The following is a 23,069-nucleotide window of genomic DNA, read 5'->3' as shown; positions in this document are numbered from 1 at the left end:
TTTAACAGCTTTCTTTCTCGCTTGGACTCAGTGGAGACCTTGCCCCCGAAAATGGAGTGGACCACGTCGGTGGGGCTGACGTATTGGTGTCGGGGGTCCCTGTCTTGGTCCTCATCCTCATCTTCGTGGTCGTGCCCGTCGCGTTTGTTAGTTTTCTTGGCGGTGTCTTCTTGGGCGGCCCGCCGTGTATAGATACTTTTGAGGACGCGGCACTCTTCCATGGTATGGTTAGACTTTGGGTGTAGCTGGCACGGTCCCTTCAATGTTTTGTTGTAGTCGTCTTGGTAGTCCCGTCGTCCATTGGGACGTTTGACCGTGTTTACTTCGTGGTCATATTCGCGAGGGCGCTTTCCTCTGAAGTCATCGCGGCTGTCGCGCCGCCGATCCCAACCCTCTCGGTGATCACGGTTGTCGGAGCGGCGGTGATTTCTGTTGTCGTAGCGACCACGACCGTCATCTCGCCGGGAGGGCTGGTCGGTGCCTCTCGCATCGTCTCGGATTAGTTTTTCTGCGTCATCAGCGTCGGCATAATTTTTAGCCGTGGCGAGGAGCTCTGCTACCGTTGATGGGCGCTTACGCAACAGCTTGTTCCTCAGCGCTTCATGGAAACGCAAGCCCTTGATAAAGGCTGATATGGCCTCGTCATGAGAAATCTTCGGGATTTTGAGGCGCATATCCGAGAATCGTCGGATATAATCGCGCAGAGGTTCATTCTTCCTGTCTCTTATCCTTTCAAGGTCATACTTGTTTCCGGGCTGCTCACATGTGGCGATGAAGTTGTCGATGAAAGCCTGTCGTAGCTCTTCCCAAGAGTCGAAGGAGTCCTCGGGCAAGCCGAGAAGCCACTGATGACCAGCCTGGTCGAGGACTACGGGGAAGTAGTTAGCCATGACGTGCTCATCTCCTGCCGCTGATCGGACGGCGATTTCGTAGAGGGTGATCCAGTTCTCTGGATTTTCCTTGACGTCGTATTTTTTAAGTTTTTCGAGCTTGAAATTGCGGGGCCACACGACCTGGCGGAGGTGTGAGGAGAACTGCCTTAGGCCCGGAGGACCATGGGTCGCATCGTACTCGATGTGGCGCAGGTTTTCGTGGACTGCTCTCTCTGCGGCGCGCCTGTTGATGCGGTCCCGGGCATCTTTGGGAGGGATGTTGTGGCGGAGATCCCTGTGTTGATCTTCTTCTTCTTGGCCGCGTACGCGGTTCTGCTGGCGGCGGCCATCGGCGTCCCGACCACCATCGTCGCGCCGTGAGTCCCCTCGACGGTTGTCGGGGGAGCGGCTGCGGCGACGCCTACTGGGTGAGGCCCGGCTACGATGAGTCTGGTCGGAGGCGGCTTCCGTATAAGAGACGTCCTGGACTCTCTTGAGCAGAGTGGCTGTCTGTCCCATCGCGGCGATCAGGTGTGCTCGGATACTGGTCCGGACTCCCTGGCATTCGGGGGTGTCAGGAAGCCGATCCAGGTTGGCCATGGCGACAGCCACGTTGGCGCTTGGCGTTTTGTAGACCGGCTGGTCCCCGACCATATCAAAGGCATCGTTGAGGTTAACTGGTGGCGTCTGTTGTTGCTCGTCCGCACGCCGTCGGGCGCGGTCGGCGTTACGCTGTTCGCGGAGTTGCCTCTGGTCGTCTGTTTCTCCGTCAACAGCCGGTTCGTCGGCGCTGACATTGAATACAATATCCCCTCGCCGGGGGGGGAATATCGGGAATCGGTCGAAACCCGGAGGGTGTGAAGGAAAATCCAGGTCGTAGTCCTCGTCTTCGGTGTTCACAACCTCGGTGGGGACGGAGCCGGTGCTTGAGTTGGTGCTAGAAACCTGGCCGTCCCGTAGCTCTCGGATGGTCACCATGTTGACATGGTGACGATTGTTCCTTGTCGGCGACCAGCCCGCTTTGCTAAAAACGGATTGGACATGCTGTGAGTAAACAGAGGCCGAGTTGTTCAGGCCGCAAGGATAGTCTTCCTTTTTGAGCTCGACGGATCGTCCTGAGGGGGTCGAGGTTATCGTCAGGGACGTTCCCAGCCGTTCGTGTGTGGCGACACGAGTTGGCCGGCGGAATTTCGAAAAATCCGCTCGAGCAGCTTGGTCGGGCCGGCGCAGAACTCCATCTATTAGTTGGGAGACTTCGAGTAGCTTGGAGTCAGCGCGATCGAGCGCTTGGAGGAGGTCCGAGCAGTCGATTTCCTTTCCCCTGTAGAGCGGGAACGGTGGTCGGGAGCTTGGTGCCGTCATGCGTGTGGTCGGAGACGGCGTGATCTCAGATTGGATCTGGATCTCTTTCGGAACCGTGGTCGCAAAACCGCCGCTGCACGTCGTCCACGTGATCTGGCCGACGGTGAACGTGAGGCCTTCGGGCACGGTCGCGGAAGCTGGGATCGTGACCATCTTGTTCGCCGGAAAAGTTGCACGCACACCCCCTACCTGGCGCGCCACTGTCGACGAAAGCTAGTCGGCAGTCTACCTTGGGGTATACCCACGGTAGTAGTTTATCGGTAGACGGTGCGCAAACTACGAACTCGATGGTGACACAAGACACGGACAAGCTTTTTATCCAGGTTCGGCCGCCGAGTTGGCGTAATACCTACGTCCTGCGTCTGGTTGTATTGGATTGTGTTGAGAGATAATCTGTCCTAGGGGGTCCCTTGCCCCTCCTTATATAGTCTGGAGGGCAGGGTTACAGATCTAGAAACTAATCCTAGTCGGTTACAATTGCCATGGATAATTCGATATCAATCCCTATTCTAACCGACTAGAATCCTGCTTGATCTCCACGTCTTGTTTCCTTGCGCGAAACTCGGGCTGTCGGATCAAGCCTTGAACTCGTCTCGTAGTGGGCCAAGCTTCCTGGCTGAAGTCTAGCCGTAAGGGTATAGGGGTTTATACCCCCACAAGAAGAGATATAGGGACTCTTAGAAATGTTTTTTATTCTTTTTCCAAAAGACATATATGGGAAAGAAATACGGAGCACTCTTGGAAATGCTCTAGTTAATTAAATTTATAAAATTATATTTTTTTTAGGACCATGGTGACGTTCTCTAAATTTTTCTTGGCACCATTAGGGCATGTACAACTCACAGACGGGTATCCATCTCTAAACGTCTTGAATCCATCACACAGACAGGTATAAAGATGGGTCATACAACCCATAGACAAGAGTCTACTATTTAATATGTTGTATATAGTTAGGATTAACTAAAAATAAAATTTTGTGCACTATTCTATGGCTATTTAATAGATAATATATCATAAATAAGAGCAACAAAATTACAATTTTTTTAGAAGCTATGGCCATACAAATGAACCGGCACCACCCAAATGCTTTGTTATTGTACAGTCCAAATGCTATGTTATCTATAACTATTATAAAGCTAAACCCCACTAGATGAATTCTCTCTTCATGCAAAGCGTCCACATCATTCCTCACTAAGTGATCCACTAAATATTTTATCTCTTCATGCAATATGTCCACATCATTCTCCACTAAGTCCATGTCATTGCATATTAATTATAAAAAATAACCATGTCATCTATATCATGTGAAATACTTTAAATCTTTAATATATTCACATACAAGTCATGTACATACATTATTTGTTTCATCACCAATTAATTCCTCTATAATATTGTTTGACAAGATTTTGTACAAAACTGTTCTTTCTCACATACGTGAAAATTTATGTGTTGTCAAGAATGGTTTTGTGCCTGAAGAAAATAAAACATATATACGGACATACATATGCTTTTGTTATGTATACACAGGCAAAGTGGCAAGCAGACTTCTTCACGTTATGAGAAGGAGAGAAGCTAATACGCTACAGTGCCATGCATGCATGTATGCACCTCGACGTGCAACCAAAGAAGCTAGCATATTTCTTCGTGCAAGCCGGTGAAAAGAAGTTAACGTGTACGAGTAAAAAAACTAACAGGCGCAGCTGTGTACGTGCGTCTGTATATGTCCAGAATTGGTTGTAGAGTTCATCACGTGTGTGTACGCCGGTCGATCTAGACATGTATACCACGTATAGTTGTATACCAACCGGCTGCGCGCAAGTCGACACCGTATGGTTCGGTTCGGCATATAGTATGGGGTATTCCGGGGACACTCGGTATGTACGATCGGTTGATATGTGTGTTTATCGCCAGCTAACGTACATGCATGTCTACCAGCCGCGGGACTTTGAGTTGGCTAAGTATACGTACGTAGGCTAACTACATCTTGCCAGAACCCCACACGTCATGGACTCTACGAAAAGAAGTTAACCAGGTTTAATCAGGTTGAGTTCTGGACGAGCCATGCTCGGTACGTGCGGCCAGAGAGATTTTTGGCTAGTTTGTTAGCAACGTGCCGATAAGCATCGCGGGCTTTATCTTGCATACGAAGGAAGAAGCTGGCAGTTCCGGATATCTCGTGCATGCTAACCAACTCCGGCGGCGCGCGTACGGCCGAGAAGGCTAGCTGCTACCCTAATTGCTTGCCTATATAAAGAGTCTCGAGGTCTCACGTGAAGGCTAATTACAATCACCCATCCATAGTTCACGAAGTGCTGCCAGACTTCTTGTGCGCTCGGCCGTCGGCAAGGAGGGTATACATACGTCTTCATCTCCATCTGAGAGGACTAGCAAACAACAGGAGATGTCATCGTCCACGACATCCATGGGTAAGAAATTAATCTAGTCAATCTAGTATTGTTTCTTTCAATTTTTGCATATCAGTATCTACGTCGGCCGACGTCAAGGCTGGCTGACGACTGGATGACGCGGCTGCCGAGTGTACACTGGCGGACGTTAAAGCCTGGAAGATGAGCTCGATACGACCACCCTCTGTGCGTGCGTATAGCTGTCGGCCAAGTCACGACGGCAGCGGCGAGGCACATGCCATACGTGCACCGTTAGCATATGTATATGTGCAACGACTCAGAAGATATGCAAGTGCAAGAAGCAAACACGCTCGAGCGCGTGTATGTGTGGATATATATGTTCTGGCCATGCATGCATCTACACATGTACGTGCAAGCAAAGAACAGGTACAGGCCGCTAGGACCTCGGCGCCGTGATGTGGTTATGTACATGTACATGCGAACATATACAACCTATGCATCCACGTACGATGAAGATTCAAGCAAGGCGACGTACAAGTCTTCATCCACTACTTCAACAACTCCACGCGATCAAGCTCATGGCGTACCACGACGACGCTGCCGAGGAAGTCCGAGGCGATTCAAGCGACACCAACCATGCAAGTGCGATTATGATGACACCACGCAGAGTTCGACACCGACAAGGCGAACGACGCAGGCGGGCATGGCTGATATTCCAGTCATGTTGTACCGGCTCATGGACCGACGAGGCCCTCACGCCAACGCCACCTACATCTACACCAACACCACGCATGGAGAAGTGAAGCGAAGATCGACGACGACGACCACAACAGCTTAATCGGAGGTACTCTGCGAGTCAGCTCGCGGGGGTAATTAACTGGGAGCCTTCCGAGGCCTCAGGAACCATGAAGACCACATCGCCTTTGTCAGATTGCTGCTAGCAAGTTGTGTAGCGCGCATTAGGAATTTGTATTTATTAAACCTGATGGTTAATAAAAGTGCATGTTCCTGTCTTATATTTATTCTTGTTATTTTATTTTGTGTACTTTAGTACACTGGCACGCCCGCACTCTTCCCACACGAGAAGCCGCTTCAGGCGGATTTTCTGGTGTCCAAACAAATTGGCACGCCCGGTGGGACATGGTTCTCCTCCCATCTTTGCTGCTATGTGGTCGTCGGATTCGTCTTCGCCTCTTCTCCAACAAACACAGCATGCGGCATGATGGTCCTTGAGGTCGAGCTGTCCTAATGAATGGTCCCCTTCTTGCAGGAGGACCAACTAACGCTGCAACCACCCAGGAGCCAGGCCTGATTCAGATTGGGCAATTCATGGTGCCAATCTCTCGACAAGCGGGACCACGACTTGAAGCTGCCGACACCAAGCTGGCGTTCCCCATCAAGTTCGAGAGCACTCGCCCCATGGCAATCCACGAGAGAGCTGGAGCAGTACACGGTGCCGCTAACGTCGAGGTCCCGTTCTTGATCTCCTTCGGCACGCACTCTCCGGTGGCGGTCTTCGAGCATCACAATAAGACCTACATCCACCAGACGCAAGATCCCGCACGGTTCCAAAAGACTGAGTCCAAGAAGGCGCAGAAGTTGGCCTTTGCCAAGGCCAGGAAGGAGCGTCGCAACCTCATCCTGGAAGCACGTGCCCTCTTGAAGAAGTCTGCCGTCGCGGAGATCAAGGGAGACGTCCACACTGCGCAACACTTGCGCACCAAGGCGAACAATAGACGCGCAAGCTGTGCAGGTTTACGGTTCCCTACACCAACTCCTAATCAACGCCTGCCCGTTCCCATTGTGGAACACACGGAGGTAGAGTTGCTAGAAGCTTTGGAGGCTGTCTCTGGCAACCTGCGTCGACAAATGACACATGCTCGACATGCGTCAAGCCCACATCCACTACGCAACCTCAAACGGAAGTACCGCAAGGTACAACAGCTTCATCAACAAGTCAGTGCTCGCATTGCACGAAGCACTGTTCTAGAGGAGGACTGGTCTCTAGACGTGAGAGACCTTAGTCACAAGGTGTTCGTATACCCCAGCACGGTGGAGCCTCCATATAACTTGTTCCCTAACGATTGGGCGTATGAACCGACCAAAGTTAAGGAGCTTGTGAGGCGCACAATCATGCAAGAGTATTGGAAAAGGCGCCGCTCAAACAAGCAGCCCTACGTAACCGGGCCAACCACCGTCATCGACAATACCATCCCTATCCAACCGACTGGGTGGGTGACGTGCCTTCATACAACGACGACTAGTGACGCGCCATCTTCCAACGGCAATAGGTTTGCACCCCTGCAAGCTCAAGAAACCACGCCTCATAATGAAGATGTGCAAGAGGAGCTCCGTCGACTGCAAGACCAGGTGGCCCAATTAGGTAGAAGGCTACATGGTGCGCCAGAGTCTTTCTCAGCTCGATTTAGGAGCGGGGTAGATAGACGCGCGCCAACCTATCGTCCCCAACATGAGCGCCTGACCTTAGCGCCACGTCGAAGGACTCCACCACCCATGCATCGAGGATACATGGCACCGCCTCCGCGACGGAACATGTGGGCAAGGCGTCATGACTACGCTGCACCCCCTCGAGAAACTCAACAACGACACACCAACGGCACTCCACAAGTTGGAAGGCTTCCTCTAGTCCCGACTTCCCCAAGACGTGAAGCCCCAACGTTAAGACGACGCGAGGAGAACATGCCAATCATGACTCCTCGACCTGCTGGGCCAGTGGTTCCCCCGTCATTACAAGTGGCACCACAGGTTCGACACATGCCTACGGAGAATCAACGCAAGCGTGAAAGGCGTCGAAGGAACCGCCATGCATTGTACCGTGAGCTTGAAGAGTTAGTGCTTAAGCACACTCAAGTTCGCATCCGTGCTGACGGAGAGGTCAATCAGCAAAATGGGAGGATCATGTTCCGCACCTCCCCCGCTTTGGAAAATGATGAGAGGTACCAATACCTTCTCAAACGATTGACCCCAAAGCCACGCAAGATTCGACGTAGTGAGGCAACAGGAAAGGAGACCACGTCTCTTCAAGAGCGTCCCCTGACCATCTTGAAGAGAGAAGGATCACGTGAGGCTACTCCAAGCATGGCTTCTTCAGAAAGCCTAAGCGAGTCATCCTCAACATCAGCTACACCAATGGAGGGGGTTGAGAAGGTGCCATCTACGCAAGATGGTGAAGCCTTTCCCCAAGCACAAGCTGACGACACAGGCATGATAGATGAAACAGCTAAAGTGCCCAAGAAGGATGTAGCCATGTGCGTTGCATTAACAGCACACTCGAGGCTTAAATCCAAAGAGACATGGGTCCCACCTCCAGTGACCCATGACTTCACCTACCCCTCTGATGAGGAAATACAAGTCAATCCTAGAGCGAGCTTTACCTCAGCTCCCTGCCTACCTGTCACTGAGGGTAGGAATGCACTATCCGAAGGGGATGACGCAGTGGCATCAGACATATCTCCAAGGCGCTATGCTGACATCACGTCTCGACTTCCACACAACCTTGATGAGGTACAACAAATCGCTGGTCGGGCCGGAGCTAGTACTCGGCTCAAGTCAATCGCGGAGCAGAAGGTCAAAGAAGGAAAGAATGATGAGAAGGAGTTTTCGGGCCCCTACACCGACGTCTCCGATTCTGAATCTTCTGCGTCCTTAGAGGTGCACTCCACTGTGCCACTCTTTGACAACCTCGCTCGTTTCATCCCTTCAGACGGAGAGGATTACATTGGTGACCTCAACACTGCGCCGGCCCACATGGCAGGGGAAAATAGTAACCAAAAAGGAAGCTTGGAAGAACAAGTACAAGCACAAGGTGAGGTGATCAGGGTGTTATCAACAAAGTTTGACAACCTCGTCGAGCTAATAACAACCTTGACACGGAATAGGTCTCCTGATGGTGCACCTCAAGCTCCTGAAGATCCGCAAGTTCACGAGGTGGAGGGCATAGCAAGTGCTCGCCCTCCCCCGTTACAAAATGTCTCTGCTTCAGCAAGTGCAGGACCACAACCATCGACGTTAAAAGACTATCATGACATAGTCGAAGACTTGGTGACCAAGAAGATGAGGCAGATCACCAATGAGCAGGCACCACACTCGCTCGAGGGTGACTTGGAGAAGCCATACGAAGCATGGCATGATCTTGTACCCTTCCCAGCTGGATGGCGCCCACCAAAGTTCCGTCAGTTTGATGGCACTGGAGACGCGAGAGAGCACCTGGCCAACTTCGAAGCGGCATGTGGCGACACAGCTAACAACTCGTCGCTACTACTCCGCCAATTCTCAGGATCTCTGACCGGCGCGGCGTTCCATTGGTACAGCCGGCTGCCGATAGGAAAAATTAGCAACTGGACTGACATGAAGAAGGCCTTCAAGAAGCACTTCGTCGCCATGAAGAGGGACATCTCTGTCGTTGAGCTGTCACAAGTCAAGCAACGACGTGATGAACCTATCGACGATTTCCTCATTCGATTTCGAGATAACTTCGTGCGTCTAGCGAGAGACATGCACCTTGAAGATGCGATCGGGATGTGCATTCATGGAATGCTACAACATTGGTCGCTAGAAGTTTCACGACGAGAGCCTAGGATGTTCAGTGAGCTGAGCTCTGCAGTGGCTGCCACCAAGATTGAATTTGAGAAATCACCTCAAATCATGGAGCTCTACAAGAATGCCAGCGTCTTTGAACCTGCCAAGCGCTTCAGCTCGACAGCGAAGTTCAACAACGCTGGGGCAAAATGAAGGCTCAAGCGGAGGCAAACACTGCAAGGGTCTTCTCCAACGCTCCTCAAGGTCAAGTGCCTTTCGTAGGTGCCAGGAATGAACAAGGAGGAGGGAGGATGCGTCTCCAAGACCTTCTCAAGAAGCAATACATCTTCAAATGGGAGCTAGTGAAGGACATGTTCGAGCAGCTAATGGAGCATAAAGCGCTCAACCTTCCGGAGCCACGCCGGCCAGACCAGGTAAACATGTCTAATAATGCTTTATACTGTCCATACCACAGGTACATCGGTCACTCGATTGAGGACTGCATCGCCTTTAAGGAGTGGCTACAAAGAGCCATCACCGAGAGGAGGATCAACCTAGATCCTGAAGCTGTCAACCCCGACTACCACACTGTTAACGTGGTGACTTTGGATACAAACTCTCCACCAAGGCAAGGAGGAGGAGAAGATGGAGGATCATGGGTGCCCGTGATGCAAGCTGAGGAGCAACTTGCCCACATGATGATCGAAGAGCCCCGAACCACATCAGGAGAGACACCTAGGATCGCTCGGGAAGAGACATGGACAGAGGTACAACATCGACGACGATCAAATGGTCGCCCCCCTCGACATCCTCGCACCATTGTATCCCCACATACACAAGGGCAGCTAGACCCAAGCCGGCGGCGCCCACAACCCCGTTTCGTTCCCAAGACGGAGGGAGACGCACCCTTCCCTCGTGCAGGCCGTGTGCTACCTACCTTAGCGGAATTCTGGCCTAAGCGCCGGGGGCAAGTCCCAAATAAGGAAGCACAAGTAGAGTCGAGCTCTTACTTGACCTCGAACATGGCAACATGTAATACAACTTCCACTAGAAGCAATGATGAGAACTTAGGCTCCGAGGAAGTGCTTACGGCTAGGGAGCAAGAAATGCTCCATGATGGTGACGAGAAAAGAGAGTCAACATGAACTTACGAAGTGGGAGAGCTCTACAAGAACTACCCCAAGCCAAGCAACCGAAGGCAAACAAGGCTGCAAATGAAGGTGCCCCACCATCAGGAGCGCTCGAACCATCAAAGAAGAAGAAGAACCGGATTGAGGATATCGACTACAATGTCGTTTCCCACCTAAAGCGGATCTCGGCGCTGCTAAGTGTCTATGATGCTCTCATGCTTGTGCCTGATCTTCGAGAAGCCCTCGTGAAGGCGCTGCTCGAACCCGAGCTCTATGAAGTGGTTATGGCCAAGCACCGCCTCGTCAACAACCCGTTGTTTGTGAATGAGATCACTTTTGACGAGGAAGATGAGGTGATAGAAGCTGGTGACCACAACTGTCCACTCTATGTTGAGGGGAACATAGGAGTCGCGCACCTTCGCTGAATCCTGATTGACCCTAGGTCTGCTGTGAACATTTTGCCCCTGCGGAGTCTAACGCGGGCTGGCTTCACGGTGGATGACTTGGAGCCTACAGATGTTGTCATTTGCGGCTTTGACAACTCTGGGAAGACGACTTTGGGAGCTCTAACCATGAAGATCCAGATGTCCACCTTCAGCTTCAAGGTACGGTTCTACGTCATCGACGCCAACACGTCATACTCCGCGCTTCTAGGGAGGCCGTGGATTCACAAGTATCGGGTGGTGCCGTCTACTCTGCATCAATACTTGAAGTTCCTCGATGGGAGCAAGACACAACAGCGTATCATCGGCAACATGTCACCATATACCATACAGGAGGCGTACCATGCAGATGCCAAATACTACTTCCCAGTCAAGGAGTACAAGCACCAGCTTGGTCGTGTCGCACCTGCAGCAGACATCGTGTTGAAGCCGGGCACTACAACACCCGAGGTGAAAGCCCTCATCATGCCATGCTCTCCTTCCAAGCAAAGGATCTCCCCAAGATCTAGGAGGACTAGGCAGGGGGCGAGAGGCATCTCCTCCACACCCATAACCATTCCTTCATCATTAAATGTGGGAGTCTCTCCATCAACGCCGGTCACCTTAAGGTCCACACGAAGGCCTTTATTGACATTTGCCTCTTCATCCAAGGAGATCCCACGAGATGAGGTGCATCCAAAGTCTGGTGCATTGACCATTGGGAGTTCCACAAGTGGGCAAGGGGGCGCCAAGCCGCTCGTAATGAGTAAAAATGCACCAACAATCACTACAACTCAGGCGTCTACAAGTCAAGCCATAATGGCGCCGGAAGGAGCTGTCAAGAAGAGAGTCGCTGAAATAGAAGGAGTGGCAACGAGCGCTGAGTGTATGCAGCCTCCAGCATTGTACATATCGACAACCTCTGAGTTGGAAGTATGGACAATTCCAGGTCACTCCCCTTCTTCACCGCGCACTATCTTCTATAAGGTGCCACAAGTACAACATTGTGACTTTGTGCATGAATTCCCTAACCCTGATCATGATGCAGATGAAGCACTGACAACCATGAAGGCCGAGCCTGGGATGGCTCGCTTGTTAGAGAAGGCTGGAATTACTCTCGGCCCGAATAATAGAATGCCACCACCACCAGCTATATGCGAGCAATGGTGGAGTCAAGCGGAAGCTCTGGTCAAGGCGAAACATAAAGTCCAACCAAAGTTTGGACTTGGCTACCGACACATCGACACCTCTGATGAAGGAAGAGATCCAGTTAATGCCAATGTTGTCCACTGCTTCACCATATCAACCACCACAAATGATGAAGCTAGCTACTCATACCATCCTCGACACTAGGCAGTTGAAGGTGGAGAGCTAGACGCTACACCTGCACCTCAACAACTTGAAGATGGTGGGCAACCTACCGTTGATGAGCTTGTGCATATCAACCTAGGAACTGAAGAGGACCCGCGACCTACCTTTGTAAGCGCCACGCTCACGGAGGAGGAGCGAGAAGATTATCGAAGCTTCCTAATGGAGTATAGAGATTGCTTCGCATGGAGCTACAAAGAGATGCCTGGGTTGGACCCTAGTGTCGCCACTCATAAATTGGCGATTGACCCACAATGTCGTCCTGTGAAGCAAGCACCTCGACGTGTCTGACCTGAGTTTCAAGACCAAGTCATAGCTGAGGTTGACAAGTTGATCACAGTCGGGTTCATCAAAGAGATACAATACCCTCGCTGGCTCTCGTCTATTGTCCCCGTGGAGAAGAAGAATGGACAAGTTCGAGTCTGCGTTGACTTTTGCGACTTGAACCGAGCTTGTCCTAAGGATGACTTCCCCCTACCAGTCACAGAGTTGGTAGTCGATGCCACCACTGGGTTTGATGCCTTGTCCTTTATGGACTGGTCCTCCGGTTACAACCAAATCAAGATGGACCCTGTGGATGCACTCGACACCGCCTTCAGGACACCTAGAGGCAACTTCCATTATACAGTGATGCCTTTTGGGTTGAAGAACGCTGGTGCAACCTACCAACGGGCCATGACATACATCCTCGGTGACCTAATCCACCACTCTGTCGAGTGTTACGTCGACGACATGGTGGTAAAGACAAAGGACCGCAGGAACCATCAAGATGACCTTAGGGTGGTGTTTGAGCGGTTGCGTCGACACCAGCTCAAGATGAACCCCCTCAAGTGCGCATTTGCTGTCCGGTCAGGTGTCTTCCTCGGCTTTGTTGTTCGACATCGCGGCATCGAGATTGAGCCAAAGAAGATCACGGCCATCCTTGAGATGCCATCGCCCCAAAAGCTAAGTGAGCTGAGGACACTCCAAGGACACTTGGCCTACATTAGGCGCTTCATCTCAAATCTCTCTGGACGCATACAACCCTTCTCTAAGCTAATGAAGAAGGGAGCACCATTTGTATGGGATGAGGAGTGCCAAAACTGCTTTGATAGCATCAAAAGGTACCTTCTTAATCCTCCAGTGTTGGCTGCTCCTATAAAAGGACGCCCTCTCATTCTTTACATTGCTGCGCAGCCTTCCTCACTAGGCGCCCTACTCGCTCAACATAATGATGAAGGCAAGGAGGTGGCATGCTACTACTTGAGCCGCACCATGGTGGGTGTTGAACGCAACTATTCCTCCATCGAGAAGTTGTGCTTGGCACTGATCTTTGCTTTGAAGAAGTTAAGGCATTACATGTTGGCACATGAAATCCAGCTAGTGGCAAGGGCAGATCCAATAAAGTATCTGCTCAGTCAACCCGCACTCACTGGACGGCTAGCAAAGTGGGTTCTTCTCATGACAGAGTTTGATCTCACATTTGTGCCGCAAAAAGCTATTAAAGGACAAGCTCTGGCGGAGTTCCTGGCGGCACATCCTGTACCTGACGACTCCCCACTCATCACCGAGTTACCTGATGAGGACGTCTTCACCACTGACATCGAGGCTCCATGGGAGCTCTACTTTGACGGTGCCTCACGAGCGGAAGTCGCCCTCGATGGTACCTCAAGACGAAGAGCTGGAGCTGGGCTGGTGTTCAAGACCCCACAGGGAGGAGTGATGTACCACTCATACTCCCTTCTCAAGGAGGAGTGTTCCAATAACGAAGCGGAGTATGAGGCACTCATCTTCGGCCTCCTCTTAGCACTTTCCATGGAGGTATGTTCCCTGCGAGTTCATGGGGACTCTCAGCTCATTGTTCGACAGATCAATGGGGTCTATGAAGTCCGTAAATCGGAACTCATGCCATATTGTGAGGCAGCTCAAAAACTCATGAATAAATTCAAAAATATTGAAATTCTTCATGTCCCACGAAGCAGGAATGCTCCAGCTGATGCTTTGGCAAAGCTCGCAGCGGCGCTTGCCCTTCCCGAAGGTAAACCCGCACAAGTCACTATCGAGGAGAGGTGGCTACTTCCTGCTGTATTAGAGCTCATCTCGGCGGAACAGGAAGTCGACACTGTCACCATGGGGGCCATCAAAGAGGACGATTGGCGCAAACCCTTCCTCGACTACTTCAAGCATAGCAGTCTCCCAGATGATATAGTGAAGAGACGTCAGCTACAACGACGACTTCCATCCTATGTCTACAAAGGAGGTGTGCTCTACAAGCGCGCCTACGGACAAGAGATGCTCCTACGATGTGTGAACCGTCATGAGGCCGATGAAGTGTTGAAGGAGGTTCATCATGGAGTTTGCGGTGGGCACCAGAGTGGCCCAAAAATGTATCATAGTGTTCGCTTGGCTGGGTACTATTGGCCGGGCATCATGGCAGATTGCCTAGAAGTGGCGAAGACGTGCCATGGTTGCCAAATCCATGGCAATTTCAAGCATCTACCGCCAGTACCACTTCACCCGACGGTCCCTTCATGGCCGTTCGACGCTTGGGGCATGGACGTCATCGGCCCCATTGACCCTCCTTCTTCTGGAGGTCATCGCTTTATCCTTGCTGCAACGGACTACTTCTCCAAATGGGCGGAGGCAGTACCATTGCGCAAGGTGAAGAGCGCTAACGCCATCAATTTTCTGGAGCGACACATCATATACCGCTTCGGAATTCCACGTCGCATCACATCTGACAATGCTAAAGCTTTCAGATCAGACAAGATGCATAGGTTTATGGAGAAGTATAAAATCAAGTGGAACTACTCCACTGGCTATTATCCCCAGGCAAACGGGATGATAGAAGCGTTCAACAAGACCCTCGGCAAGATACTTAAGAAAACAGTGCACAAGCATAGGAGAGACTGGCATGATCGTCTCTTCGAAGCACTATGGGCGTACCGCGTCACGGTCCGTACCCCAACTCAAGCCACCCCATATTCTCTTGTGTATGGGTGTGAGGCAGTTTTGCCTCTAGAGATTCAGCTACCATCATTACGGGTGGCTATTCATGATGGGCTAACTCAGGATGAACAGGTCCGACTCCGGTTCCAGGAACTCGATGCCCTAGAGGAGGGTCGCCTCAAGGCTGTACAAGAACTGGAGCTATATCGCCACAACATGGCGAGGGCCTACAACAAGCTCGTCAAGCGGCGCGCCTTCAGGAAAGGTGAACTGGTGCTCGCGCTTCGGCGTCCTATCGTTGTCACACACAAGACGAAAGGAAAATTCGAGCCCAAGTGGGAAGGACCATACACCATCGAACAAGTCTACAACGGAGGCGCCTACCAACTGGTCGATCAACAAGGAGTCCGACCAATGCCGCCCATCAATGGAAGGTTCTTAAAAAAATATTTTGCATAAAAAATATTTTTTTCTCTTTCTTTCTTTCTACCTCTCTGTGAGATGATCAGTATGCATATTCCATTGCACTACTTGGTTGTCTCCCTATGGAGAAGAAACAAAAAAACACAAAGGCTCTCCCTATCAAGCTGCAGCTGCAGTGGAGGATTCGACAGCTTTGAGGCTTTTCCAAAAGGCCTGGGGGCAACAGCCTAGTGCATGGACCCCGTGACAAGCCACCATTTCACGGGACGCACGACAGACGCCGAACGTGTTTCCACTGGGGGCAGTGGGAAGATGACTTGGGTCACTCCTAAGCAGCGAGGCGACCATGCTGCTTGCGCGTCCCAACATGAGGTGACACACACTCCGGGGAAGACTATAGGAGAAGAGCAAGAAAAGGGCTACCTGGTGCAACACAAGTTGCATTAAGTGTGCAGCCACTTGCCACCCTGGAAGGTGATAACAAGGGACATAAAAAAAAACACAACGCCAGCGAGGATTCATCTAGCGACACAAAGGTGAATGGCTACCCTCCAGGTTCCTCGGATGCTGAAGCAAGCTCCAAGCAAAAAAAAAGAAAAAAAACAAAAAAAAACAAAAAAAGGCAGGAAAGAAAAAGGGTCTCCAAAGAAGTGACCGAGTACCTGCCAAATGAGCCCAATCAATCTCACACCAAGCTCAACATCCAGTGGGAGGCGGAGGTAGTCGTTCACCATCCTCGGCAAAAGCAATGGCGAGCTCATTAGCCATTACCCACAACACAACACCAATTCAGCCATCCCGACGCTCAATGTTAGAGAGCGCGAGTGGACCGTGGTACAACTCAACGCAAGGGAGTCTCGAGCAAGAATTCCCTTCACCTCAGTGGAAACATCAAAGCAGAAGTCCACACATTCAAGCACACAATGGGGCGAAATCATGGGAGCCATGTTGCCATGGTCACGCAACGGCGCCTAATGGTAATGTCCCCTGGCTGTCCTATTTCGAGCTGCTTATATAGCTAATGCTAAAGGGAGAGCCAACATTTTTTTTAAAAAAAATAAAAATAAAAAAAACACCATTCCCTTATTTCAACGATTTTACTTTATCATCACATTACCCTAGCTATGATGATCATCTACAGACAAGCTAGCCCCTTTTTTTAAGTAGTGTTGCAGGTCCATCGCTTCACTACTTCGGGAGCAGTGTTGGTGCGCCAGTGCGGATAGTGCCAATGTTGTGAAACCCTTCAGCCTGACTGGCTCGCACCACGATACATACAATACAGTGGTCGTTAGGTTGATAAACCACACCTTCGGGAGCAGTGTTGGTGCGCCAGTGCGGACAGTGCCAATGTTGTGAAACCCTTCAATCCGGCTGGCTTGCACCACGACACACTACGACACAGTGGTCGCCGGAATTGATAAAACTTCTTCGTCAAGTTACACGGACTTTACACCGCAAGACGAAGATGACGTGAGGGCGTCCGATTGGCTAGTACTGCCATATGGACCTGATGGACACATCATTGGCCGATGCCACAATACGGCCCCAATGAAGCCCCAGTCTACTTGTTGGCCAATGCCGCAACACGGCCCCAATGAAGTTCAACGTCTACTCGTTGGCCAATGCCGTAACACGGCCCCGACATAGACCATCCTTCCCGCTGGCCAATGCTGTAACACGGCCCCGGCGGAGCTTCATTTCTTCTGTCGGTCAACACCATGACACAGCCCCGACAGAATCCTTCTTGCTGGCCAATGCTACAACACGGCCCCGGCAGAGCTCCACTTCTTCCGTTGTGGCCAACGCTGCAACACAGCTCCAACGGAAGTCTCCATGCCATCTCTTGGAGTCGGCGCAACGTCCCCAAGGCAGCACGGGCCTCCTCCTCAAAAGCACGAGTCTTCTCCTTAAGAGCACGGACCTTCTCATCCAAAGCGCGAGCCTTTTCGGTAGCACCCTGCTGCTCCATCCTAAGAGATGAGTGGTCTGCCTGCGCCCCGTCACCCTCTTCGATGTGATGCTTCAGATCGACCATGGTCTTGGAGTGGGCAGCATCCAGCTCATGAAGGCGTTGATGCCCTTCTCCCATGACAGAATCAACCGCGATAGGGGAAGGAGTTTCGCCATCCAAACGCTTCTTCAAATGCTCCTCCAGGCTTTTTAGGCGGTCCATGAGCTGCGCCAAGGCCGCGGGTCGTGGCTCTTCGTACATCACCGCCCAGTAATTTAAAAGTAATTTAATACGGCGAAGGGCCTTGCTCTCGTCGAAAGGGTTGAGCTCTAGCAGGGTTCGGAGGTCCCCCAACTCCTCGCGTATACCATGTCTATCATCAGGGAGCTCAAGGATGAAGGAAGCGTCATCATCCAGAAAGTCAGGAAGGCGAAGCGAGTCCAGCTTTGCAGCAAACCCTTTGGCTTGGTTCATCAGTTGGAGATGTGCATTGTCTTCCTTCTTTAAGGCGCCCAGCTTAGAGAGGGGTGTGTTGTCCTCAGTGTCATCATTGGCTGCCAAAGGAGGTGATAATGAGATCAAAGCCTACGCCACTTATATGTATTGTAGCATGCATGTGTAAAAAAATGCTAGGTTACCTTCCGGGGCTTCGTGGTCATCTAGATGTGCAGGTTTGTTTGTTTGCTGGGCCATGATAACGTCCTGGAGCGATGCTTGATTTCCATCATCCGGCATGACGTACACTTTACCACTGACTGGCGGCTCCGAGTTAGGATCAGCTGAAGGTAGTGTTGAAGCTGGCGCCGACACAAGAACTGGTGCATGAGGAAGCTGTTCGGTAGCTGTGGGCGCGCCATCCGCAATTTCAGCAGGAGGGAAGTCCTGTACGCAGTCCGTGAAAAGGCTAAGTACTTCTTCTAATGAGACTCCCTCCCATGGAAGGAGATTTAGATCCTCGTTCATGAATGACTTGACAAAATTATTTGAAGAAAATTACCACAGTGTCAAAGGAAGTAAAAAGAGAAGGTTACTGAGCATGCTTACGTTGTCTTTGCCGTAGTCGGCAAGAGAGATGTTTTCATCAAAGCCTTCTTGCTCGTCCAAGTTGATCAATGGGTGCAATTTAGCTTTGCCCTACAAATATTAAATAAATTCAGTATGTTCGCATGCACAAGAAGTATACGTATATATAAGCTCAGAGAATAGGCACACCTGTGTAGTCTTGTATTGCTGCGTGGGTTCAGTGTCTTCAAGGAGAGTTTGCCTGGCTGCTGCTGGAGTATGGCTTGATGGGTCAGATGACGTCTTGCTCTCCATGAGCTTGTCGTCTTGGCGCATCTTCTTTGGACTCCTTTGCTTGGATGACATGTCCTCACGTGCGCCGCCACTGTCCGCCGCCGAGTACAATCTCTTGTCTTGAGTTACCTTGGGAGGAGACTGATCCGATGGTGTACTTGCTTTTACCTCCGTATAGTCACTCCCACTTGGGCGTAACTTCCTCTTCGGATGAGGCTCTGAGTCGGAGTCACTATCGTCCATAAACACCCGACGACGAGGTACGCGGGGCTCGATCTTGTATTGATCTGTAGTATCGTGAGGTTTAGGCTCACTCTTCCGCGAGATGTTCCGACCGTTACGATTGACTCGGCTCCTAGAGTCGTTCTGGCGTGGAGCTTCTATATTGTGATGCTCCCTGCGTTGAAGATCTCGGCCTTCCCGGTTGCCGCGGGTCTTCGTGCTATCCTGGTGTGGAGCATGCTGGCCGTTGCGAGATTGCGACGCGTTCCGATTCGGGCGTTCTTCACGAGCCTTGGGTTCATCTTTACGGGGTGAATCTCCATCGCGCTCGCCACGAGCCCGCTGAGAACGGCGCTGCCGACCGGACCAATCTCCAACACGTGCATCACCATCACGAGCCACTGCATCAAGAACAAGCAGTCAATTGAAGATAAGAAAGAAGAAGTTAAATAGTTCCATGCATGCACGTGTATATGTGTGTCGACGTGCAAATACGAAAGAAGCTAATTGAAAAAGCGAGGAGGAAACGAATTGACGCAACTAGTTTATACTTGCTGTGTTGCGATGGCTGAGCTCCAAAGGTTGCGTGAACGATGACCTGACTTGGGCGCGACTTGGACGGAGAACGACGTGTAGCAAAATTGCAAGTCATGGAAGCTGAGGCGTCCCGTAGATATATATACTACCCTTGGGCTATTTTGTTGTAATCCGGACTCTGGAATACCGGAGTTCATGATGGATACGGCAGCAAACCGTGTTGCGCCCGGATATCTTGATCGGCTTCTTCACCAAGACGAGTCCGTACTTGCTATGCGCCGTCCAAACTCATCTTGGTGGGGGGCATTTGTTTGACAAGATTTTGTACAAAACTGTTCTTTCTCACATACGTGAAAATTTATGTGTTGTCAAGAATGGTTTTGTGCCTGAAGAAAATAAAACATATATACGGACATACATATGCTTTTGTTATGTATACACAGGCAAAGTGGCAAGCAGACTTCTTCACGTTATGAGAAGGAGAGAAGCTAATACGCTACAGTGCCATGCATGCATGTATGCACCTCGACGTGCAACCAAAGAAGCTAGCATATTTCTTCGTGCAAGCCGGTGAAAAGAAGTTAACGTGTACGAGTAAAAAAACTAACAGGCGCAGTTGTGTACGTGCGCCTGTATATGTCCAGAATTGGTTGTAGAGTTCATCACGTGTGTGTACGCCGGTCGATCTAGACATGTATACCACGTATAGTTGTATACCAACCGGCTGCGCGCAAGTCGACACCGTATGGTTCGGTTCGGCATATAGTATGGGGTATTCCGGGGACACTCGGTATGTACGATCGGTTGATATGTGTGTTTATCGCCAGCTAACGTACATGCATGTCTACCAGCCGCGGGACTTTGAGTTGGCTAAGTATACGTACGTAGGCTAACTACATCTTGCCAGAACCCCACACGTCATGGACTCTACGAAAAGAAGTTAACCAGGTTTAATCAGGTTGAGTTCTGGACGAGCCATGCTCGGTACGTGCGGCCAGAGAGATTTTTGGCTAGTTTGTTAGCAACGTGCCGATAAGCATCGCGGGCTTTATCTTGCATACGAAGGAAGAAGCTGGCAGTTCCGGATATCTCGTGCATGCTAACCAACTCCGGCGGCGCGCGTACGGCCGAGAAGGCTAGCTGCTACCCTAATTGCTTGCCTATATAAAGAGTCTCGAGGTCTCACGTGAAGGCTAATTACAATCACCCATCCATAGTTCACGAAGTGCTGCCAGACTTCTTGTGCGCTCGGCCGTCGGCAAGGAGGGTATACATACGTCTTCATCTCCATCTGAGAGGACTAGCAAACAACAGGAGATGTCATCGTCCACGACATCCATGGGTAAGAAATTAATCTAGTCAATCTAGTATTGTTTCTTTCAATTTTTGCATATCAGTATCTACATCGGCCGGCGTCAAGGCTGGCTGACGACTGGATGACGCGGCTGCCGAGTGTACACTGGCGGACGTTAAAGCCTGGAAGATGAGCTCGATACGACCACCCTCTGTGCGTGCGTATAGCTGTCGGCCAAGTCACGACGGCAGCGGCGAGGCACATGCCATACGTGCACCGTTAGCATATGTATATGTGCAACGACTCAGAAGATATGCAAGTGCAAGAAGCAAACACGCTCGAGCGCGTGTATGTGTGGATATATATGTTCTGGCCATGCATGCATCTACACATATACGTGCAAGCAAAGAACAGGTACAGGCCGCTAGGACCTCGGCGCCGTGATGTGGTTATGTACATGTACATGCGAACATATACAAGCTATGCATCCACGTACGATGAAGATTCAAGCAAGGCGACGTACAAGTCTTCATCCACTACTTCAACAACTCCACGCGATCAAGCTCATGGCGTACCACGACGACGCTGCCGAGGAAGTCCGAGGCGATTCAAGCGACACCAACCATGCAAGTGCGATTATGATGACACCACGCAGAGTTCGACACCGACAAGGCGAACGACGCAGGCGGGCATGGCTGATATTCCAGTCATGTTGTACCGGCTCATGGACCGACGAGGCCCTCACGCCAACGCCACCTACATCTACACCAACACCACGCATGGAGAAGTGAAGCGAAGATCGACGACGACGACCACAGCAGCTTAATCGGAGGTACTCTGCGAGTCAGCTCGCGGGGGTAATTAACTGGGAGCCTTCCGAGGCCTCAGGAACCATGAAGACCACATCGCCTTTGTCAGATTGCTGCTAGCAAGTTGTGTAGCGCGCATTAGGAATTTGTATTTATTAAACCTGATGGTTAATAAAAGTGCATGTTCCTGTCTTATATTTATTCTTGTTATTTTATTTTGTGTACTTTAGTACACTGGCACGCCCACACTCTTCCCACACGAGAAGCCGCTTCAGGCGGATTTTCGGGTGTCCAAACAAATATAACCAAATATTAGTTTTTGTTTTACTAGCGTAGCAATTTTTTACTAGATCTAATACAATAAAATATATGCAAGTCAAATTCATATGTGTACATATATAATAGACTAAATACCGCATAGTAGTGCTATGTATATAATGATTTATTTTTAAAAAAAATCCCGCAGCAACGCGCGGAAAATTCATCTAGTTGTAACATACTGTACAGTCCAAATGCCGACAACTTATAAACATTGAATTAACAAGAAACGAAGTGACATTTCAGTGGTAACCTTCGAAGGCAAAGCTACAGTCACCACAACATCACACCTCCCCCACTTTGCTCACAAAAAGTTTATCCTAATTTTTTTATTAGCACTTTTTACATCAAAAACCTTAATTTTGTTTATGTACACGTTTAAATCAATGTTTTAAATAGCGGGCTAACGTGTTTAGCGGTTTATGTCTAAAACAGCTAATAGTGGAGCTAAATCGAGCTATAGCGGGATATAACGACTAAATTGTACATAAATGCAAATAGCGGTACCCTGCCTCAAAAGGCTATAGTGGGTTGTAGCGGTAGCTATTGCGGGATATTTAAAACTATGGTTTAAACCCTTTCACTAAATCTTTGTTTTGAGCTTTTCTTACTTGGAATTCTATCTTTTTTTTTCTTTTCTCCACCTCCTTTTACTTCTTTGAACGGTGAAGAGATATAGGGAACTCTAGATTCCACTTCTTACTTCTTCAAACGGCGAAGAGATATCGGGAACTTTTGAAGATGTTTTTTCTTCTTTTTCTTAAAAAACATAAATGGGAAAAGAAATATGAAGTATTTTTTGGAGAAGCTCTAGTTAATTAAATTTAAAAGTAAGTTTAATTTGTCCTAACCTAAAATCTTATCTTATCTTATACTCTTATATAAAACAAAACTCCACTACTTATTTCTCTCAACATACAAGCTATCGAACTAGACAATCCATTATCATACACAATTAAAATCCACTAGCTCATGCAATTATAATGTCTATTCTATGAACATGTTAATTGTCCAATTAGGCAATACACATTCTAACCTACTCCCTCTATCTCAAAATAACTGACATTCTCGTTTCCCAAGAAATAACTTTGATTAGATATATATTAAAAAATATTAACACTTATAACATCAGAAAGATCCTTTAATCTAGTTTTTTTTAACAAATTTACTTGAAGATCTAAATATTGCACGTATGTTCTATAAATATAGTCAAACTTATGACACAAAAT

The 23,069-nt window shown here is 49.8% G+C and overlaps 1 protein-coding gene across 1 annotated transcript; it reads left to right on the top strand.

The window, feature by feature from the left end:
• Positions 12,591-15,446, top strand: LOC110431644. Its single transcript, XM_021450871.1, has one exon. It carries the CDS (start codon positions 12,591-12,593, stop codon positions 15,444-15,446), a length of 2,856 nt encoding a protein of 951 aa, XP_021306546.1.

Source organism: Sorghum bicolor, chromosome 1 (genome assembly GCF_000003195.3).
Source record: "Sorghum bicolor cultivar BTx623 chromosome 1, Sorghum_bicolor_NCBIv3, whole genome shotgun sequence".
NCBI classification, from domain to species: Eukaryota; Viridiplantae; Streptophyta; class Magnoliopsida; order Poales; family Poaceae; genus Sorghum; species Sorghum bicolor.
The sequence above is the reverse complement of the archived record's forward strand: the minus strand, read 5'-3'. Positions and strand labels throughout refer to the sequence as shown.

Coding starts and splice junctions, on each gene's coding strand:
- LOC110431644 (XM_021450871.1), top strand. CDS start 12,591: ATGGACTGGTCCTCCGGTTACAACCAAATCAAGATGGACCCTGTGGAT.